This window comes from Ptychodera flava, chromosome 20, assembly GCF_041260155.1.
Source record: "Ptychodera flava strain L36383 chromosome 20, AS_Pfla_20210202, whole genome shotgun sequence".
Lineage (NCBI taxonomy): Eukaryota > Metazoa > Hemichordata > Enteropneusta > Ptychoderidae > Ptychodera > Ptychodera flava.
In genome coordinates, this window is record NC_091947.1 from 7,928,918 (window position 1) to 7,951,030 (window position 22,113).

The window sequence follows — 22,113 nt, forward strand, 5'->3', positions numbered from 1 at the left end:
CAGGGACCAGCACTGTGTAGATGACATAATTCAAACCAAAAGCATAATATCACCCCTAATATTAATCTTATAGGCTATTTGTACCACAGTGCATTTTAATAGTGCTGTAGACAGTAGTAGTATCTGTACTATTTGTGCAACCAGACAAAAGGTTTGGCTGAGTTTGTCATGGAACACAAGACAATTTGTGAATGACAAATGTCAGGGTTTTTGACTGACATCTTTAAAAATTACATTGATGTAAGTTGAAAGGCCCTGCAGCCTTAGCACTGCCTTGACAACAGTTATTGCCATTGACAACTGAGAGGGTTAATAAAAGAGAAGCAGCCAATGTGAGCAACAAAAGGGAGATCATTCTAAAAAGATCTGTTCAAAGGTCAAGAAGTAAGGAATGAGTTGAAAAGTGGACTGCAGAATCCAACTGAAAGTTTCTCTCAGTGATAAAACTATTTCCAAATTTAGTCAACATTAACTTTTTAACTTGAAAGTTCACACAGTCTTTTATGTTGCTAACCTTGATAAGGCTAAGAACATGTGAGTTCATGGTAACCTTTCTCACACAATTTTAAACCCCAACCTAAAGCTTTTTCACATTTTCTAAAACATTACATCTAATTACGATTCTTTTCACTAGTTTCTTGGGGGGAAACAGTGAGTAACAAAATAAAGAAGAAAAAAGTTCCCTTCTGACAACCCTGTCATTTAGAGGCATGTCACAGGAAACATGTGTTTTATTTTGCCCTTTAATTAACAGAAACATGATGAAATACCGCAGTGGTACACCTGGACTGGTCTTAAAATGACATGTTTTGTATGCCTTGGTCTCTATGCTGTACTGGTACCATATGATTGAGCACATGTCTATTTTGATCACTTTCCATATGGCGTGACCCCAGTGTCGCTTCAGCACGTCTGACCGGGGTTATAAACCCTTCATATGAACTTTGCTGGGCTGCGGTTTATTTATAGTCAGTCTGTCTGTCTCGTTTCTGTACTATTGAAAACTAACCTGTTGGTACGGGGTTGCTGGGCTGACCACTGCGTATGAAGACTAGCACCAGAAACAACGCTAGTGGACTGAATATTTCAATGATTGTGGAAATCTGCCGTGAAAAAAGAAGAATAGATATTGTTATATAGCATTCGTGCAATACAAATTTGATAGCACTGATGTTGCATTGGCATTCTTAGAGCCGAGGCAACCATTTGTATTACACTAATAGTGATTACGTATTAACCTATTGAAGTTTTTATGGAAACCCAATATTGCCACACTTACAAGCTACAAATAAATTTTCATAACCTGACATTCATGGGTTCATTTAAGTTTACAACTGTGGCGTGTGATCTATAAATAACTCATGCAAGACTAGTCAACTTGGTGGTGGCGTGGGAGCGTGTCCTCTTGGTCCGAGCAGTCGACCTTTTTGTGTCTTTCTGAAGGATTTAAGTCAACAGTGGTATTTCCATACAGGAAGTCGCTCGTACCTTCTTTGATAAAAGCGAGATAAGAATGAATGGGCCATCATTAGTTCTGGACTTTTCATATCTTTCACTTCTGCCTGCAACCATCACATGTGACAATCACTGTCATTGCAAAGGCCAATTAAAATGCAGAGATAACTTTAATTTTAATCACAGCCAGTAAGTTGACAAATATGATTTAAAAGCTCCGAGTTACAGCATATCAAAATTTAAGCTAACTTATAAATGTATCGCCCCTTCCTTTACATGTATAAAAATCTGAGAGGAAATTACGATTACTACTAGGTGTTGTTATTGGTCTGGATGCAGCTCACAAAACTTTTCTGGCAAAAGTGGTGTTTTTCAACAATTAGATTTACCTGGGACTAGTATACCTGTCCCAGGATTAACACATACTGCACATAGACCTGACCTCCACTTGTTTTTGTGCTTAATTATTCTTTTGTCTGCGTTTTCGGGGACTATCACGACAGGGTAACATGTTGACCATAAAATGAAAGTGAGATAATTACACAACAAGCTGGTTGTTTAACATTACAAATCGATATCTCGGAGTTACACTGACAATGAACGCGGTCTTGGCAGAAAATTGCTGCCTCCTTTTGATAGGATGAAACATCTTTCTCTGCAGAATATTACACAGCCTGGCAGCCCGTGTCCACGTGCCGGTTTGGTCGAATCGATCCCGTTTATACTCAAGGGACTGTGCTATATTAAAGATACATGTATACTATTTCATAATTTACATTCATTGTTGTCATTTTCTTTCCATTGTCAAGGTGGCGAACATGAAATTTTCACATCGTTAGCAATACTGTTCCAAAAGCATCTTACCGTGAGCTGCAACTCGCGTATAAAGTTGCAAGCAATCAACAAACGGAACATCGTGTGCAACAAGTGTCTGAACTCGCACTAGGCTGGCGTTTCGATTCTTTCATAATTTCAGCACCTGGCCGCTGACATTAAACATAAATATTTAATTGTAAATTGACCATAATTTTCATACGGGGGGGGGGGCAAGATATATGCACACCTGAAACTGTACCGAATACAGAGGTAGGAGGGACCCTGTCTCCGTGTGAACAGTAATTAATTAAACGTAATTTCAAAAAATTTGACCTGAACAAACAGAGAAAACTCTAACATTCGTGAGGAAAATCGATGTGTGTACAGAGTGTGCTTACCGGACTTCGCTTCTTTTGAATGAAGTTTTTCCACAGGAGGAGTTTCAGTTGACCCAGTGAATTAACAACTTTTGTCTCTCCACCTTTCAGTTCCATGTTGAATCCCATACTTCAGTCACAGCACGTCCTCTCGGAACGGATAAGCTAAAAGTAGTGTAAGTACTGCACGCCGGTGTGAATAACATAACATGAATGCAATTATTCACGTCAGCGGCAAAGGTGTTCTTGTAAATGCTTCTCGACACCCTCGGTGGTATCCACGTCTTCCTCACTGCATGCCCACACACGAAACGTACCAACGCTGCATGGTGAATGAAGGCAAAAATTCTTATCAAAATAGTTGTTGTGGTGGCCTCGAGCCTGCACGCAATGAAGAATACATGCTCCGAAGCCGGTGACCCAAGGTTTACGATGTTCACAAATGTTGTGCACCAATCAAACAGTGAAAGAGACCCAGTACCTGCGTCAAACTAATTTGCATAAAAATTGAGCGTTGTTGGGGATGACACAATAGAATCGCCAGACGAACTGATGAGCAAACGGGGCTCACCGCCATTCCCTTGATAGATACATTGTGGTTTTCACAATATACGTATTTATTTATTTTACTCATCTGCGAGATGTCAACGTACCTTGTAAAAAAGTCACGAGTCAGTGCGCTCATAATGTCACCGAAAGCAAAAGTGCTCAACGACAGTCCCTCTATCCATAGATATCCATGGATAGAGGGACTGTGGCTCAACGAAATCAACTTGTCTCAAGGGAGGACTCAAAAGTTAGCTTGGATTAGTCTCACTGTTACAAATAACATCGAGAGTTACCAGGCAGGCTTTGGGAAATATCGTGTAATTATCCCTTGTTATGCCAAGTACAATCACTCGCGGGCCCTCAAGTGGACGTCCGTTCTACACGTGGCCCGCGCCTGACATCCCACGCTTCGCGCTTTTTGCTGGGAGCTATCTATGACAAAACAACCACAAGAGGGCAGCTATGTTGCACCATGCACCACAGAACATGTAAAGTTACGAGAGGTCCACTACGATCACAAAGGAAAATCCTCTAATTCGACGCATATAGCGCTCAGTATTATAAAGGACCAAGGCATGCGATAAGCGTGGCCTTATTCCAGATTGCAATCCAGTCTTTATGCGCTTGTGAAAGCTGTATAGTTAAGTTGACGGGATTATTTCACGATGTACGCCTAATCGGCTTAGTCACAGTGACGCAAAGCTGACGCCGCACAGTTTGTGATTCGGGTCAAGGTCGAGCTGACTTTAAAATCGTGATATGAAAAAAAAGTCGCAGACCTACTATTTGTAATGCTTGTAGACTAGTTCTATAACCGATGTTGTATTCTACCTTAACTTACTTCGGGTCCCACGCCTAGACTATGCTCTCATTCTTTGCTGACAAAATAAGCACTGCGTACATTCCATATCCAAACTACAGACAGTAGAGAAAACTGGTACCCTGGTGATATTTCCCATCGTCTGTCTCGTCTTCTGTCCATAAAAGAAGCTGAAAGGGCGCATGTCATATCGGTGATTGACAGCACAGCAGCAGCCACAATAAGTATAAGAGTGACATCCGAATGTCCAATTTCTGCCCGATCGTCATTTGCAATTTTGTGCTACCACCTCTAGCCCCTCTCCCATTTATTATTTCAATTGTATCGTTGTGCACCATCTGTTCCGGATGAGAAATTTGGAGATCGTGGGATCACAACAACTAAAATTCTTTCGGAAAGTTTTCCTCCGTTTTAGTGCATCATTAGATGTTTAATATAGAAAACAAGAGTGCAATTAAAAATTCCCTCTTTCGTTGTTTCCTGCAAATATTTCCTTGTCGTTTTCTTTCAAAGTTTGCTCCATCATTAATTGTGAACACTGAGCAAATATTACTGTGTAATGTACTGCTATGCATATATACACACATTGATGGTACTAATTGTGGATACCTGGCCACGGTCTGGAGTGTTTGATCGTTGTAGCAATGAACACCGGAGTGCCCCCAGTGGTAGGGTAGATAGTCCATGTAGCCGACACGAATATAGGGGTACATGAAAATTATGCTAATGACTTCAGGGCAAATATAAGGGGGGGGGGGGGGTAGACTGTTAGCCGACACGAATAGGGCCTATAGGGGCCCCAGTGGTAGACGACCAGAAATTGCTGAGTCATAACCAATAATTTTTGCCCCAAGAAAACTTTGAACCCGAACAAAACACGGCACCTTATTTACACAGATATCATTGCATTTGCCATTAGCTTCAAAACCAGACGGACAAACCCTTGAAGGCATGTGCAAAATTGTTCTGTGCACGTTTGACCGTAGGATGTAGCTGAACATGTCGGGACTTGCTGGAAGTTTTTGAGAAGAATGAAACTATCGGAGCAAGTTCACGTCTGCACCTGCCAGCGAAAGTCACAGATCATTAAAGTTTAACCTGTATAATTCGATTTTTAGGCAACCTTGAAGTCACGAAAAACCGAAGGATTCCCTCAGTATTGACGTTGCCTTTGTCTTGAGGACGCGTCGCGACGTGTATGAAATGCATTGGTGGGAAAAGTGCATTGGATCTTCACATAACTCCCCACCCCGATACACAATGGGGAGGGAGATTTCTTTCTCAATTGCGGGTAAAGTGGATCAATGGGGTGAATGCTCGTTCTATTGTTAATTCATTACACAATACAAAATGTAACTTCAGACATTAAACAGAACGAAGTTGTTCTTGTTCCCTCCTTTCTCAACCTTCGGAAACCCTCGGGGGCGTCGGTTAATGGTTCATTGACAAACACGCTCTTATAATTGTCAATCAGCCAATCACATCAATTTGGTTCCATTATTAAAAACGACGTTGAATGTTGACATGGTTGGGTAATGGATATGAGGAGTCAGGCAAATATTTAGTAAGCCCATAGTTTCAAGCAAACAAGACCTTTTCAGTTTAACTTGACAACAGCATCATGGTGTAAGTTTACATTCAACATATTCATATCACTTAATTTAGTTCCAATATTAAATTTTCCACATAGCAAACATAGAATGGATGATAAGCATATTTAACTTGACCGTTCACGATTAAGATACTGTTTTAGAAATGGGAAGATCCTGAAGATCAAGCAAACATCAAGTATGTACCGCAGTTAACGATGCCACTCAGGTTCAAAGGTCAAGTTTAGCAATATTTTTTGGCTAAAGTAAAAACGGGGATTTCAGGAGAACAATTTCATTGTTCTTCCTGGAACACGAATGGAACTAATTTGGGATAATTGGATGGTGAAGTAATGTCGGTTTAATCTGCAAATGTAAGCCCATCTGCTTTTCTTTTGAAGTTGTACACTTGTTTTTGTGAGTAATTTGTAATATTGCAACATTTAGCTCTAGGGCACCTAACACTTCTGAGAAATTTGAAATATATGAAGATCCACTTATCCCAAATTAGTTTCAATGGTGTTCAGGGCTAGCTGGCATAAAAAACACTCTTTTGATGAAAGAAATGTATACGTTTACAACTTTATGGTTTTCTCGAATTTACCTAACTCAGTGATGAAAGACATCCACATCTTTTGTATCCTTGACATTACTGTGGAAAATGACACTTCTTTAACTTGTTCAACCCCACTTTCCTGTAGACAGATCCATCACAATCATAGTTGATAACAATGGGTTTGGGCCAAACCATGGTGGTGAAAGGGTTAAAAGAGAACAATCCAAACACAAAGTTCTAACACCCAATACCTCCTTTCTGTTTCTCCCTCTCTGGACTTTCCCATAATTTCATATATTTACTTATACGTGTATTGATATCCAACTTTCCATACTGATGGGTACACTTTTCCTCTTTTAGTGGTTTATTTCGTAAATTAAGTCTTGGAAAATGCAGCGAGCATGGATCTGTCTAGACTACTGAGGGCGCTGTTGCATCAACCTTTGGTAGTACCGCAATCAGTGAGTTGATAAAAACTGGATCATAATCTGTAAGGGTCAACACAAATTTGTGCACGGAATTTTTAACACACCAATATCCTTTTCAAATTAAATGTGACACAAATTGACACACTAAAAAATAAAAACAGGTACCCAGGTGTTTTATCAAGTACCTGGGAACCAAACAAATGACAAAAAGCAAACAGATTGTACGCTTCAAGTGCATGATTAATGAAATACATTTTATTTCAAAAGGACAAAAGAAAATTGTTATGTACATGGAGTTGATTTGTGATTGAAGTAAAGCAGAAGTCTGAAATATTGTTTTTGAAATGCTTCAACACTCTACTTCCCTGTATGGAGGTCCTATCATGTACCTCAGTGGATAAAACATATTACAGCATATAGTTAGGGAAGATAGCAGGGTTAAAACAATACAAGCATCAGATGATTTGGATGTCTCAGATGGGAAATAATATTCAGTGCACATCCTTAACAATTGAATAAACCAGTCATTGAATGCAGAAGAAGCCATCTTAAAATCATTAAAAAATTTAACAAATAAATACGAATGTAGCTTCCAATTGTATTTCAATATCTATAGACATTTTCATGATACACAAATGACTATTACTGGTAGGTTTGTAGGTTGTATTCAGCTGTTTGCACAAACTGACTTACCCTTCCTTAGCAGCTTTCTGTGTTAACTTTTGTCAACTCAACTGTATTATGATCGAACCTCACATTTGCAGGTGATATTGCTACACTTTGTAAACCATTACCATGGCCATGAATCTAAGCTGATATGATGGCACGTCCAAGAATTCTCAATGTTAAAGAATATAATACATCAGACACTTGTATTCAAAACAAACAACTACATTTGGATCAAGAGCAAACAGACCCTACAATTAAGGGTTTATTGGTATTTATGTCTAATTTTGAGTTGTATTCTGCAGGAAAAATAATTCAATCTTTAATACATTATCATCATTTCTCTATACTTGTTGCAAAAGCAATATTTTCAGCCAGGAAAACCTACCTATATCATAGGTGTCTTATTAGTTACTGTCAGAGTAAGTTCAGAATCCTATATTTTATTGCTACATAATCATCTATACCACTTGACCAGTGCGTGATGGAATTAAAAAGGTCGACATATATAACCTGGTCTAATTTGGAACCAAAGTTGTACTAATTCATAAAAATGTTTGATACATAATTGAAAATGTCTTTTGACATTTTTCCAAAAAAGTTTGAAAATATTAGTCCAATCAGAATACCCATCACAATAAATTTTCTATGAAGACAGGACATTATAAAATGGCAGTGTGCATGACATGGTGTTCAGGTTTTAAATAATTTGCATATTTCAACCAGTCACTTCAAATGCGGCATAAATACACTTAACTGAATATTTGTACCTAATAAAACAGACATACAGTTGTCTAAATATTTCTTTGGCAGCGGTATGCATATCAAACCTGCTTTGGAACTTTGAACTATTGTACGGTTCATCAACAGCAGACTCTCTTATGACATGCTATAAGCATGAGTTTCAAATTACCAAAAAAATTAACAAAATATTTCACTTTCTGAAAATCTGTCCTCATATTAGCCAACAAAATCTAACAATAAGGCTAGACTATTCTCAGCGCTTGAATTCCAGATTCCATTCACTAATGAAAAAAACAAATGTCTGGCAGATTGTGCTGTGAAGCTGTTGATGCGCAGTCATGGTTATACATATGAAAGAATGATGACATCATCAGTACTGGCCAATCACTTGAGTGATGACATCATCAGAACTGGCCAATCACTTGCTGATTTACAAAAACTGTTCAATGTTTATATGCTACAAACACGTTTCAGTATGGAGAGTTTATGTTGATAGCATTTCCGTTGGAGTGTTATTTTTGTTATGGGGAAACTCTTGTGAAAACTATCAGGGACTTCAGTAGAAGCATTTACATATTAGGAATATAGTAGGTCAGTAAATGAATTATTATGATTTATTAAAGGTGCTCTCTGATTGGCTGTTTTGACATTGCCAGAGCAGAGTGATTCTTCCACTGATGTTTGTGAAATAAACCATTGTTTCTTGTAATTGAGCATCCAGTTGTTGCTTTAAAGAGGCCAGTGATTTTGGTTTTGAGCCAAAAAACAGATGAGATCACAAGACCATCTTCCTAACGTGGGGTTGTTAGCACATTAAAGAGCTGTTGCCATGATTAAAGTCTTGAAAGAAAGCATCTGCCCACATGACCCAGGGGAGACAAAAGCACCAAATATGGTTGAGGTAATACCAAATATGGTAGCATAAATACCAAATATGGTATAATTAATACAAACTATAGGGAACTGATGGATATTAAAGTGTCAAAGGTTACAGAGAATCAAAGGTCATTTTACTGACGGTTGTTTTACATCTCAGAAATATTGCACCAGTCATGCATTTCACAAAAAATACAGTACTGTGGTGCAAGTATTTTTTAGAATGGGATTGAAAAACCTGTCTTCAATCACTTCTGAAGTATACAAAAGCTAAAACGGGATAACTTTCCTTCAAAAATCTACAAAGAAGTACTGCATAAAAAATGTCCATTGCAAGAATTTCACAGAAACTTGTGAAAGTTAATGACAAATTTACAGCTGCAAGATCACTTGAGATCCCATATTCAAACAGTCACTTCCTACAAAAAAGAGCACCAGTTTGATTTTAGAGTGTATGCCGAGGAAATCAGAGATTGGCAGTAAGATACAAGTAACAGCATTTAAATTAAAAAAATTAAAAGGAACAACAAAATAATTTTTAAAATATGTAGCTCTATATACAAACTATAACTTAAATAAAATCAATCATATGAAAAGAAATGACCCTGTTGAAGTTTGTGGATTACACAAAATTAAAAGTCTGAGCAATTTACAAAAATGGAAAGCTTTAAAAAAATATTCAATTAGAGCACTGATACAGATAGAAATTTATTCTTTCTGGGAAATAAGAGCACATCAATGAATATTTTGACAGGACAAGGTAGCTGACATTGATGTAAGGCATCCGTACAAGTCATTGGTGAAACGAAAAGAGCATTTGGACTTGTATTTGGAATATGTACGGCACTGGAAGACAAAATAATCAACTTTACAATATTTATGAAACCTTTCATATGATTGGTGATATTTCAGATTTTTTTTGTTTCATCCCAGCAGACTGTTGCCTTAAAAGTTAGGTGTTTGGGTGCTATAAAAATTGGGAATAAAATATAAAAATAAATGACTTTATTCTGTTGAACTAAGATGTACTGACTTTGCAGTAAGTCTGAAGCACTAAGGTCTATGGAACAAGCGACCTAGCGGCCGATATAGCTCCGCTGTGTTTATGTACAGAATAACTATTTTTGACACATGTTGATGAAGAAGGTGGAAATCTTTGATAACTCAATGCAGTGGCCAGAAAAAAGTGGCTAAATAAGCTGTAAAAATACAAAATTGAAGATTTCATCATACTTTGAATATATCACATCCGATCATCCCTAAGAACATGTCAACCAAAGCTATCTGATGAGTAGTTTTTTGAGAATAAAATATGCTGACCAAAAATGGCAACAATTGCCCCCAAAAATAAAAATTGCAGATTTCATCATAATTTCAAAATATCACACTTAGTTCATATATAGAAACCTGTATACCAAATTTCAAAGCTGTTAGACCAGTACTTTTTGAGAAACGCATTTTTTGACCAAAAATGGGAAAATTGCCCTAAAAATTCAAAATTGCAGATGTCATCATTATTTCTATAAATATCATTTAGTTCATCTATGGAAACCTGTATACCAAATTTCAAAGCTATCAGATAAGTAGTAGTTTGGAAATACACATTTTTTGACCAAAAATGGCAAAAATTGCCCCAAAAATACAAAATTACAGATCTCATCAGAAATTCAATATATATTACTGAGCTTATCTGTAGAAACCTGTATACCAAATTTCAAAGCTATCAGACCAGTACTTTTGAGAAACACATTTTTTGACCAAAAATGGCAAAAATTGCCCCAAATTACAAAATTGCAGATTCATCATTATTTCAATAAATATCATTTAGTTCATCTGTAGAAAGCTCTATACCAAATTTCAAAGCTATCAGATGAGTAGTTTTGGAAATACACATTTTTTGACCAAAACTGGCAAAAATTGCCCCAAAAATACAAAATTACAGATTTCATCAGAAATTCAATATATATTACTTAGTTCATCTATAGAAACCTGTATACCAAATTTCAAATCTATCAGACCAGTACTTTTTGAGAAATACATTTTTTGACCAAAAATGGCAAAAATTGCCTTAAAAATGCAAATTTGCATATTTCTGCACAATTTGAACAAATCTGAAATAGATCATACCTAGGGACATATGTACCAAATATCAAAGCTATCTGACTGGTAGTTTTGAAGAAGAAGATTTTTAAAGATTTTTTTACAAAAATGACAAAAATTGCCTTAAAAATACAAATATGCAAATTTCACCACCATTTGAACAAATCTGATTTAAGTCACCCTAAGCAAACTGCATATCAAATTTCAAAGCAATCGGACAAGCGGTTTCAGAGAAGAAGATTTTTTTACCAAAAACACCAAAAAATGCCCCAAAAATACAAATATGCAAATTCACCATGATTTGAAGAAAGTGAAGTGAGGTCACCCCAAGTGAACTGCATATAAAATTTCAAAGCAATTGGACTGGTGGTTTCAGAGGAGAAGGGCAATTGTTGACGGACGACGACGGACGACGGACGACGACGACGGACGACGACGGATAATCAACCTATTTGATAAGCTCCGCGTTGCTGACAGCGGAGCTAATAAAATGGACATAAATTTGTCTGAATTAATATCAGTGGGAAATCATTCACGTTTGTAGCTATTTCTAGTAATAAATGTGTCATTGTGATCAGCACATTTTGTACATGTGTTCCTTGTTGAAGTGTATGCTTGGACCACTTGAAACTTGGTTTCACTGGTTGTTCAAGGTGACAAGCTGCCATATTTTTCACTTTGTTCATATACGGTAATTTTCAAAATGGCATGTCAAAAATCTTAGACTAATATTATATTTTCTGCATGATTTTAAAAACTTAGAATGATAAATCTCATGTCAGTCTGATTGGAGATTATTACCCAACATGGACAGCATTATGAATTACTGAAGGATTTATGATTTGGTGGCCGTATGTATAAAAAAAAACCTGATACAAAATGAGAGGTGAAAAAAGTTAAATATCACTCTGTAATAAAACATGGCAGTCACTAGTATTGTTAACTTCTTACAACATGTACAGATGTGATGTTTGTTTCAAAAATTTGAAGTCAACCCAAAATAATGGAGATGCTGGAAAATGGTTGCATTTCTTTTTTCCTGATAGGGTTCACTAAATCTCGTAAAATATCTTTCATTTGAGAGCCTTCATTTGAGAGAGATGTTAATGATATGCAAAGGAAAGTGGGTATTAAAATAACTTTCTTGATTTCTGTATACTAAACCATAAAAAGTATCACGTATGGCCAAGAACTTCATTCGGTTCAAAGGTTGTATATCCTCATCAAATTAGACCACACTGGTTCTTGGTAAGCTTCACGGTAGAAACTATCTTTGTGAATGAGTGCAGAATTTTTGAAAATCATGAGGTAGAAATATGATGGTAGTTTATTAATAAATGACATAAAACTGCTGCAACTCACTGGGGAAGAAACATTTTGCATTGATGCAGACAAATCATATTTCTATGGGCATTTGGCCGTTGTTTAAAGGAAATGCCTGAGGATATGCTTTCAATGCCACTCCACATCTGGCTCAAAGCCAATCATATCAAGCCTCTCATAAATGTGACAGGCTTGCACCAATAGAAATATGTCTTATACTTTGAGGCAGATTTGTTGTCATGCAGGATTGCCTTTTAGAGTAAGCCAATATATTTTATCTACATAGGCTTTGAGAACCAGTACAAAAAGTAAATACAACAACTGCGAAGGTATTTCATCACACGAAGTATTTCTTTTCTCATACGATTTTAACTTAGAAGCCAATAGAAACCACTGATTCATCTGAAGTGTAGAAATATAAGCTCAATCAATGGTTCCACTTAAATGTTATCTTTGCACCATTGACCATTGTTTTGCTCTTGAACAAAGAAGTATATGCCTTGTATACCAGCGTACATAAAATCTCCATCAAGGCTGCATTGTCTTTGTACATAAATTACAATCTTTTGGAAGACCTGAGCAAATATATTGTTTTCTTGGGGAAGGGGCTAATTTGTGTACTTAAAAGGACATCCATCTTGTTAGATTTTACATTTCATCATAGAAATATGTACAGTTTTTCTTTCATTCATTCCTTTTTTGATCAGAAATTTAAAGTTGTAGTTTTGCAAGTCTCATTATCAACTAAAGGGTGCATGATTCCCTTGAAGTTTCCATTAACCACCAGTCTGAATGGAGTGTTACTCTTAACTTGTGTTTGTTCTTCAGACTCCAGTTTCCCTGGCTGTCCATGTTTTGGGATATGGTATTGCTGAGGCTGGCCTTGAACTTCGCTTTGATCTGGTGTTATTTGCTGGGGAATCCAAAAACACATCATCATCTTCGTCTTCATCTTCATCATCATCATCATCACCATTCTTGCTTTTGAGAGGTCGTCTCATTTGCCTTTTTTCAGGTGTCGCTGCCAAGAACAATCACAAGATTTTAATTAAATGACTTTGAAAATCACAATTAGACAGAAAATAACAAAACACATGTAAACGAAAGAAAATAATTTTAATTCTGCGACATGAATACATGCAGTGTCAGTGCAAGAACAGGAAGTTTCTTACCAACCGTTGTTTAGTTTGTGTAGTCCAAGATGGCAGGAAGACCTTCTACTTGATTGGGTGAAAAGGGTCACCTGACAAATTTGCATATCAGCTGCATTAAACTTTGTCAGGAATATCTTACATCGATGGCTTGGCAACACAATACTGTGTCATTATTGTTGATACAAATTCCAACACAATCACATCAAAATCAACTCTTACCAAAAAACACAGCAAAAATTAAATATGTGCATGTACAACAACAAACATGAACCTTGTAAAACTTCAAGAACAATAAAAGTTGAAAAGTTGCACAAATGAACAATAACAATATTTCTAATGATTTATACGCTGTTGCCTTTTAAAGGGCATATAAAATTCACTGTTAAATTCACCGTACACACATTAAATCACTACAAGATTAAAAGCCCAAGTAGGTAGAGCCTACTGCATCACTTTTATTTTAGTTTCAAAGTAACGTTATACATGTATTTTGATACGTGTGTACCCAAAGAATTGGCATGATCATAACATGATCATACGAACTCTTGACATTGCCTTGTATGTCAGATTTTTGTGACGAAATTATCACAGCAATGGGTGTTAAAAACTTGCAAATATGAAGCAAATTGTGACTAAGTGGTTTAAGGAAGAAAAGGATTTTGAAAGAGTGTATTTTTTGTTCAGGTCTAGGACTGAGTTTCATCTAAAAATTTAAGCACTGGACACTTACCAGGTTTCATGGAAAAAATTCAATTTGGAAAGTAGGTGGTTAAAAATGAAGTTAAACTTACAACACATGTGGAAACTGAACTTTATGTATTAGCCAGAATAGTATGCAGTAAATGTTCATTGTTGTATGATGCTATGTCAAATTTCACCAAAAAAGACAGATCTCTAGAGAGACATGTTAACTTCGACGAGGCATATCTTGTATATAAGGTATGATTCAAAGGAAATGAAAATAACATTGAAATTTTGTGAAAAATGCAAATGCAAACAGCTTTAGCTACTGGGCTAAGTTGAAAGTGTGAACTACTGAAAACCAAGCAAACAGTCACTACCACACATTATGATAGGTTATGCTAGATTGTATTTGATGTAAACTTACTCTAGGTCGCTATCTGAGTCTTTGCATGAGTGGAAAAAGATATTTTGAAAAAATGGAATAGGAGATGAACTAGATTACAGAATGGTAGAGATCTTTTGCAGGTAAAGACTCACAGTCCCTCATTGGCTACTCAATGTTGCCTGTCCTGCTGTCTACATACCAGTACAAACCCTCAGTAATTAAGAAAAGGGTAAGTCTAGCTGTGTATGGTCATTTAGCCAGTGAGTTTTCAATGTGTAGCTTGCTCTGTGACCCTTGCATGGTGAAACCACTGAGGAAGCACCAGTATGTGACAGAGAATGGCAACATTGTAGTGAACTGGGAGAGAGTCTAAGACAAGTATTGAACGAGATGTTTTATGAAAATGAAGAGTAGCATCAGCTACTCAGAGACCGTATCTCTGTCAAGAAATTTTTTGAACCAAATTATTGAGATTGGTTCTTTTCTATTACAATTTATTGAATATTCATTAAAATTATAAAGACACACAAATAGTTATATTGCCTCACTACTTTTGTGAATTGGTATCCACACACTAAGTTGTTTTTTTGTCCTATGAATAAGTAATTATCAGACAATAAAGCAGCAAAATGTGAGTGTGGAACAGGGCAGAACTACCAAAGTGGTAAAGAGACAGGTAGAAAAAGATATACCATACATTTAGTATGCTGAATGTGAATGACGTAAAGAAATTAAACATGGGACATTGGTAGCCAAGAGGTAGTTGGAAGGAATGTAGTGGGAAGATTAAAGAAGTCGGGGAAAACTTACAGTAACAGAAAATAGTAGGTGGTAGAAGGCAATAGTAGTATGTGGTAGAAAGAGTGGAGTAGATACCGTATGGATTGTGAAAAGAATAAAGCAATTGATGGAAGTTTGCTGGGGGCCAACTGCTATTACAGCAACTTTGGTATTTCTATTGTGAGAAAAGTTCATCAAGTCTCTTTCAAAATATGTTTTATTTAACTCTTTGAGTACTGTAATTTTTCCCCAAAAATATCAGGGCAACATTTTAGCAGTTTTTATGAATTTTTCTGTAATTTTTTTCATGATTTTGGACCAAATGAACATAAATTTTTATGGAATGCACTTTTTGACCAAAATTTTGGGGAAAATCTGAAAAAAAAAATTGTCTAGATGTGAAAGAAATTGTTGACATTGTATAGTATAAATGCAACAAAAATCGACTTTGGCACTCAAAGGGTTAAGCTTATCGGAAACAAAATAAATTTATTGAAACTTCTTAGAGATAGTTGGATGACTTTGGTTTCTGAGAAAGTGACAGAATATTTTGCTTTAAATAGAGTATAAAATCCTGATAAGGATACAGGGAAACATTGATATACATTGTTACAATATAACAACAGTTTACAACTCAAAGGGCAAAACACGACTACAAAATCATCAGAACATGTACAATTACAGTATATTTCATGAATGCAGGGTTGCAACAGCACACTCATGGCTGTGTTCTCAAAAACCATGAAAAATGCCAAGGCTAAAAAATTTCTGTTTTGCAATGAACTTATAGCAAACACACATTACATATAGTAACATTAATGCCATTGATATGGAAAAACCATGACACACTATTTGAGATAAGTACTTGAATGTTGACATTTGATATGGCAATGTGAAGCAAGCATCAATGTCATTTTCTAGTTTCTAGTTTACCTTTCAACGGCGTGTCATCATAGAGAGATCCTTTTCTGGATGGAAATTTCAGGGGTCTCCTTGGAGACGGTATCTGGATGTCCATCAATTCTACACATCCTTGTTGCCATGCAGCTGAAACAGAATAATTAGACTTTAGAAACTAAAACGATATAACGTTAAAAAAACTAGTTTCAAGTTTGTCAAGAAACATATGGCCATCACCTTTTACAGAATAAAAGTTAAAAAATCCATGTTTTCAAAATGGCTCATATATTCAAAATGTAGAAAGAGCTTGAATGATGATGAAACACTTTGAATCACAGCTTCTTTCTGACATACACAATAAAATATTTTAAATCTGTTTTCTTGACAAAGAAGACATCACTTTTCACAGCTTCTTTCTAGCATTCACAATAAAATGAAAGTACTTATTAAAACTGTTTTCAGGAAACACATCAACTTTTGTTGGAAAACCCTTTTAACAGTGCTGGTATCACAATAAACACTGCATTACCTATATTCTAAAGATTCTACAGACGAGGAGTCTGTGGGAATTAAAATACTGCCCTCTAGAGTTGCCTTTCTGTTGAGTGCCCTAACATTCTTCATTGCACGGACACACACTGGCTCTACATGTATTTCCCTATTCAATAATCTAAGGTATCTCACCCGTATCTACAAATTGTTGTTCTAGTGCTTTGATCCAAAGTTCTTTCTCTGACTTGGAGTCAGCTGATATGGTGTATTTGTGTTTTGTGTCCTCTTCAAGACATGTAAGTACAAAGGAGTTAGGCTTCTGTATCGTAGACCCGTCCCTGTGTTCTACATTACTGCCCTGTGATAAAAAGAAAATTAAAAATACAGTTATTAAAAAAAGGCACAATACATATCAATACTTCATAAGTAAAACTCATGAAATCAAAATATCTTTGACTGTAACTTCAAAGATATCATTGTTTCCCTTAGCAAACAATGTACGTCAACCTAGTATTACCGAAACTACGACAGAGGTATGAGCATCAATATAATTTTTTACTGTTTTTGTTGACTGTGTCTTATCAACCGATCTCGTCAGAATTTAGTGATATTCTCTGTTACAAACTAACATTTAAGAATGCATCCTCAACTATTTTACACGCATACCAAGGCTTAGTGACAGATACTTGGGTATTCACATGTAGGGGATATCTGCAATGGTAAACCACTGCTTAAGATGCTAGGCATGTTACTGATAATGGGCCTGGATGAAATGAGGATCTAACTGATTGCAGAAAACACTTCTATAAATCTACTGGCACCTTTGTTATTGTAATAGTACATTCCGGTGCTTTGGATCCCCTGTCTTCTTGCTGTGTCCAGCACTGTAGCTGAGACTCTCTGAGTAGACACCATTTCCTTGTCCAGCCTGGCACACCATTCACTGTGTCCTGTTTTGAATAAACGGATGAATACATGTCATGGGGTTGTAATTTTGTACATGCAAAAATGTTCAGTTTTATGTATTACATTTTGAAGACACTCATTGTACAGGGTTGAAATATAGACAGTGGCGTGGCTTCTGCTGCACTGTCTATGGTGAAGGCATCGGGTGCACAAGTAGATTGTAATTTGAAGAGTGCCCTCAAGAGGCCAATATATGGCAAAATATCAATGTGCAAACGTTAATAGTACACCTATACATCATAGCACAAGACACTACAAGATGAATTGTAGATTGTTTTGAAGAGTGCCCTCATGAGGCAAATATATGGCAGAATATCAATGGGCAACATTAATGGTACACATGTACATTGTACCATAAGACGTACAAGTTTGATTGGAACAAAACATTTTTATGAAACAAAATGTTAATCAAGTTTATTCCTCGATAGCACCTGGAAACATCAATCATATGGCGAAAATCATGCAAAGTACAAAGAAATATAATGTACATTTATAATTGTAAGTTTGTAAAAATCTAAACTCTATTCATGAATCATCATATGGCTGAATGTATGCATCTGTCAGGTGTCCACAAAGTTTATTATAAGACAGCTATCAAGTCATATATTTTAAGTTGCATATCACATAATTAATTTTACATAACACTGTGTGATTTACAGATTATCGTCCATCAGCCTTGTGATATATCACCCAGTCAGAATGTTTGTGCTTGGCAAAGAGGTTTACTCACTTGAAAACTAAGGAAACCACTCATACCATCTTCCACCATACACTCTGGCTGTGCAGCTAGTCTACAACAAAAGTGACCAAACAAAGGCAGCTGTACTGGAGTATTTTCTGGAAGAAAGAGAAATGATTCACAAGTTTGACATCAGTTTGAGTTAATCAAGTCTAATACGGCATTTGAAGGGGATAGCAACTGGATGATTCATATGGTAAACATGAACATGTATTTTGTTGTGCATTTTATGTTTCCTATCATTCTAAACCCCTTAACCAAATCCACATTGGCAGATCCACACTTTTCTTCATGTTATGGAATACCAAAGTTAATTCGCTGGAGTTCAAATCTTTTCAAAATAGTAAGCATAATTTTGGAAGAACAGGGTTTATCCTCTACTCTGCTTTCTGTATAAACCTCCTACTTAGCCATGGAAGAGTGTTCTCCAAAGCTTGGAAACCAAAGGGATGACAATTTACATAATTTGCATATTGTTTTGTTACAAAAATATATAAAATATATGCTTTTTATAGCTATTAGCATATCTACAGATTGCCTGAATGCAGAGGAGTGGCCCTCCCTTCAAAATCCCCTTGCGGAGAGCCCTAGAATAGGGCTCTACCAAAATGAGATGGCAGAGGGGATAACTGTTTCACCAAAATGGTGTGGCTCAGACCCACTGTTATCAGTGGTGATTGTACACTAGTTTACAGGGAAATGGAGGTTGGGGTGTGGGTAGTTGAACATGTTAGACCACATATCTGACCACGTATGGCACATACCTGTGTCTCGCAGTGCCAAATCTTGTGTCTTGGTATCACTGTGTATATCATCCATACTCAACTTAGCAGTCGCTACCATTGTAAATTTAGGACCTGGATATGAGTCACCATTCTCCTGATAAAACCAAATGTACAAATCATTCATTCTGTGTTAATCAATCCAGCAAATATTCAAAATATACAAACTTCCCCTACTGGAATATGTTAGAATTGTAATGTGCATACACCGAATTCGTTCTAAAATGGGAAATCTTCAATACTCATTGTCTCATTGAGTTGCATGTGAAATGTGATGTTTATTAGATCAATGGAAGTCAAAAAGACCTAAATCAAATCTCATTTCCTGTCATATTGAATGAGGGTGCTTAACCACAAACCATTCACAGCATTTGTAGTGCAACATGTTTGTGATGGAGAATTGCAAGAGGTGTTATATTTTTTACAATCAATTTTTTGTACCTTAATATTGCGACTGAAGATTTTTCCAGGGCAACAACGTAAATGTAGCTGATTTACACATTATGTGTTTTCTACATGTGCATGTATTTGATGTATGATAAAAATCTGATTTACCAACAGAGTGTATGCTCCAATGCATGTTATTAACAGCCTAGTAGGTATAGAAAGTGTCTTCCAATTTGGAAGAAGCAATGGGGACGTGATCATAAACTACGTGCCTTGAGACAACATTGCCAAGCAATTTCCAATACATTTATAAAGGGTGACTTACCACGCTAGCCTGTACTTTCTTCCCAGAACTCTTACCAAGTGACAATGAGTTCAACTTCTTGCGTAGTCTTTTAGGTGTACTTGCTATGGTCATATCATTGTGCATATTGTAGCAGTATACTTCAAGGAAACACTCAAAATCAGGACTGATGTTATCACTGGAATGTAAACAAAAACAAATTAATTAAGGATATGAGAACATGACAGTATGTAAACCCATCTATCTACCGTGTGCGTGTACTGTAACCCTTACATAAGTGCACTGATTTCAAATTGTGAATGTACCATATAATTCTGCAGTGCACAGTACTGAAACTGACATACACATGCAGATTCTTTGGCGTACAGTAATTTCATATTTCTGATCTCAGCTAATGTGTAAAATACTGAGACAGTGATTTCAATACACTGTTTATTCTTTCTTCACTTCCAAGCCATGCTTATTCCAATCCCTTGTCTGAAATTGGATGTACCGTAATGTTACTCTTCAGATCAAAGCTATCATCTTGCTTCTTAAATTTGACAGAAAAGTGATCATAGAAGAAATCATGCATGTTAAACGTATGTTTCAGTGTGTCCCATATTTAGTATGACAGCCACTTTCTTCCTTAATACTCATTCATTGCTTTTGTGTAGAATTGAATTTATTGTCTTAAATTCATGAATTATTCTGCCTTCTCTACTTTCAAGCAAAAGGGAAAGATTAATATTTATCTCTTTGCAATTTACTCACAATATAAGAACATCTTCTGGGCACATGTCTGTCACCGTCCTGTCCACATTTCTGATCATTTCAGTATCTCTGATTTCAGTTCCAATTTTCCAAAGACAAAACACTGAGTAACGACGGTGATCTGAAAAACAAAATGAACCCATGAAGAACCTTTCAAACACTCAAAATATAATATGGATGTCACAGAAATGCCTCAGGAAACATATTTTTGGAAAAGGCAATGCATTTACTTGTACACTGGTACTCAGCAAAATTATTTATTATAAAATCATATATTTTTATAAACATGATTTTGGCATAGGACTATGTATTCTTAATCAATTGATAAGGGTTTTGTGTTTCTGACTGGTATCATGTAATGTGACTGAAACGTTTCAGTCACTGAAACGTATCCATGATGTAATTCAGTAGCTGGGATGGCATTAACACTGCAGCAATATGTATTCCAATGGTTCTACTCTGGAATAAAAAGACGCGATGTGTTCAGCAGACTCAGCATACCCAAGAGATCAGGTGATGGCGGTACAAACAAACACACGTGTACAAACGCGTACTGTAATAGACATACTTCTATGCGCCTTTATGCACATGGTTTTGTTTGTAGGCAGTCCACTTGAATTCTGGGTTTTTAATCTATTACCAGCACACATGTACAAGAAGTGCCAGTGGGTCACCTTCAGTCACAGGAACAGCGACATTATGACTTGCGTTTTGAGGAGATCACAAGGTTCCAGGTAGTCTCAAGACATCAATTGATTTATTTCTGTACCAGTTGTATACAAATAAAATCCTTTTACTTGACCCAAACACCTACCTTTCATGCCTGCCTTCAGATGCTGAAAATCTTCAGCCTTGATTAGAGTACTCCAATTACACGATGTACATGTATGTAGAACAATGTAGCATCATGCATGTATTGCGCATGAGCAAAAGCAATGGTGAAGGCACTTACCGCCTTTGTTTTTGATGTGATCTTCTTCTTTCCACATCAATGGTATTCTTATATCTGTAAAATTCATTAAGCAATGACCTCACTATCAAAATGCAATTGCATCACTTTCTGAAATAAAATGATGTTCTGTAAATGTTTCATCACTGACTCTTCTGACAGCAGTACCATAATTTTAGAGGTGATATACGGTAAGTGAGGCTATTTGGTACAGAAGACCAGTCTTTGAAAATTGGTATAGATGGCAGGATTACGATGCGGAGCAGGGTGATATGGTTACATCATACAAGTTCAGGTGCTACAGATGTATGCTGCAGAACGTCAGCAGGTGTAGTCTGCAGTTTTGCAAACACATCAACTGCTCACTGACAGGAATGCTGTGCTACTGCTGTTTTGAAAGACTCTGAACCTGAAGACTGTGCCAGCTACCATCAAAACTGACCAAAGCTAGGCTACCAGGGTTGAATTCTTGGATTGTCAAATCAGCATGATTTTACAAGTGCTGGGCAGTAAACGTACAGTTTTTCTCATGCCACAGC

General features: G+C 36.5%; 2 protein-coding genes across 6 annotated transcripts in view; both read right to left on the bottom strand.

Annotated features, from left to right (window-relative positions):
* LOC139119902 (ATP-binding cassette sub-family A member 2-like) overlaps positions 1-3,122 on the bottom strand; it is a 40,371-nt gene extending 37,249 nt beyond the window's left edge. The window contains exons 1-2 of one of the 2 annotated variants that reach the window (XM_070683856.1): positions 2,670-3,122; positions 1,010-1,103 (exon numbers count right to left, since the gene is read on the bottom strand). In XM_070683856.1, coding sequence (XP_070539957.1) covers positions 1,010-1,103; positions 2,670-2,777 — 202 coding nt within the window. In that variant the 5' untranslated portion in view covers positions 2,778-3,122. The remainder of the gene's footprint in view (positions 1-1,009; positions 1,104-2,669) is intronic. The other variant, XM_070683854.1, reaches the window with a different exon arrangement.
* Positions 3,123-10,737: 7,615 nt separating this feature from the next.
* The window catches only part of LOC139119907 (rhotekin-2-like), a 28,813-nt gene continuing 17,437 nt past the window's right edge, over positions 10,738-22,113 (bottom strand). For 2 of the 4 annotated variants that reach the window (XM_070683864.1, XM_070683862.1), the window contains exons 3-11: positions 21,578-21,631; positions 20,626-20,746; positions 19,894-20,050; positions 19,164-19,278; positions 18,391-18,497; positions 17,516-17,644; positions 16,887-17,052; positions 16,236-16,349; positions 10,738-13,320 (exon numbers count right to left, since the gene is read on the bottom strand). In XM_070683864.1, the coding sequence (XP_070539965.1) occupies positions 13,124-13,320; positions 16,236-16,349; positions 16,887-17,052; positions 17,516-17,644; positions 18,391-18,497; positions 19,164-19,278; positions 19,894-20,050; positions 20,626-20,746; positions 21,578-21,631 (1,160 nt within the window). In that variant the 3' untranslated portion in view covers positions 10,738-13,123. Of the gene's footprint in view, positions 13,321-14,561; positions 14,581-16,235; positions 16,350-16,886; positions 17,053-17,515; positions 17,645-18,390; positions 18,498-19,163; positions 19,279-19,893; positions 20,051-20,625; positions 20,747-21,577; positions 21,632-22,113 lie in introns of all 4 variants that reach the window. The other 2 variants (XM_070683861.1, XM_070683860.1) reach the window with 2 other exon arrangements.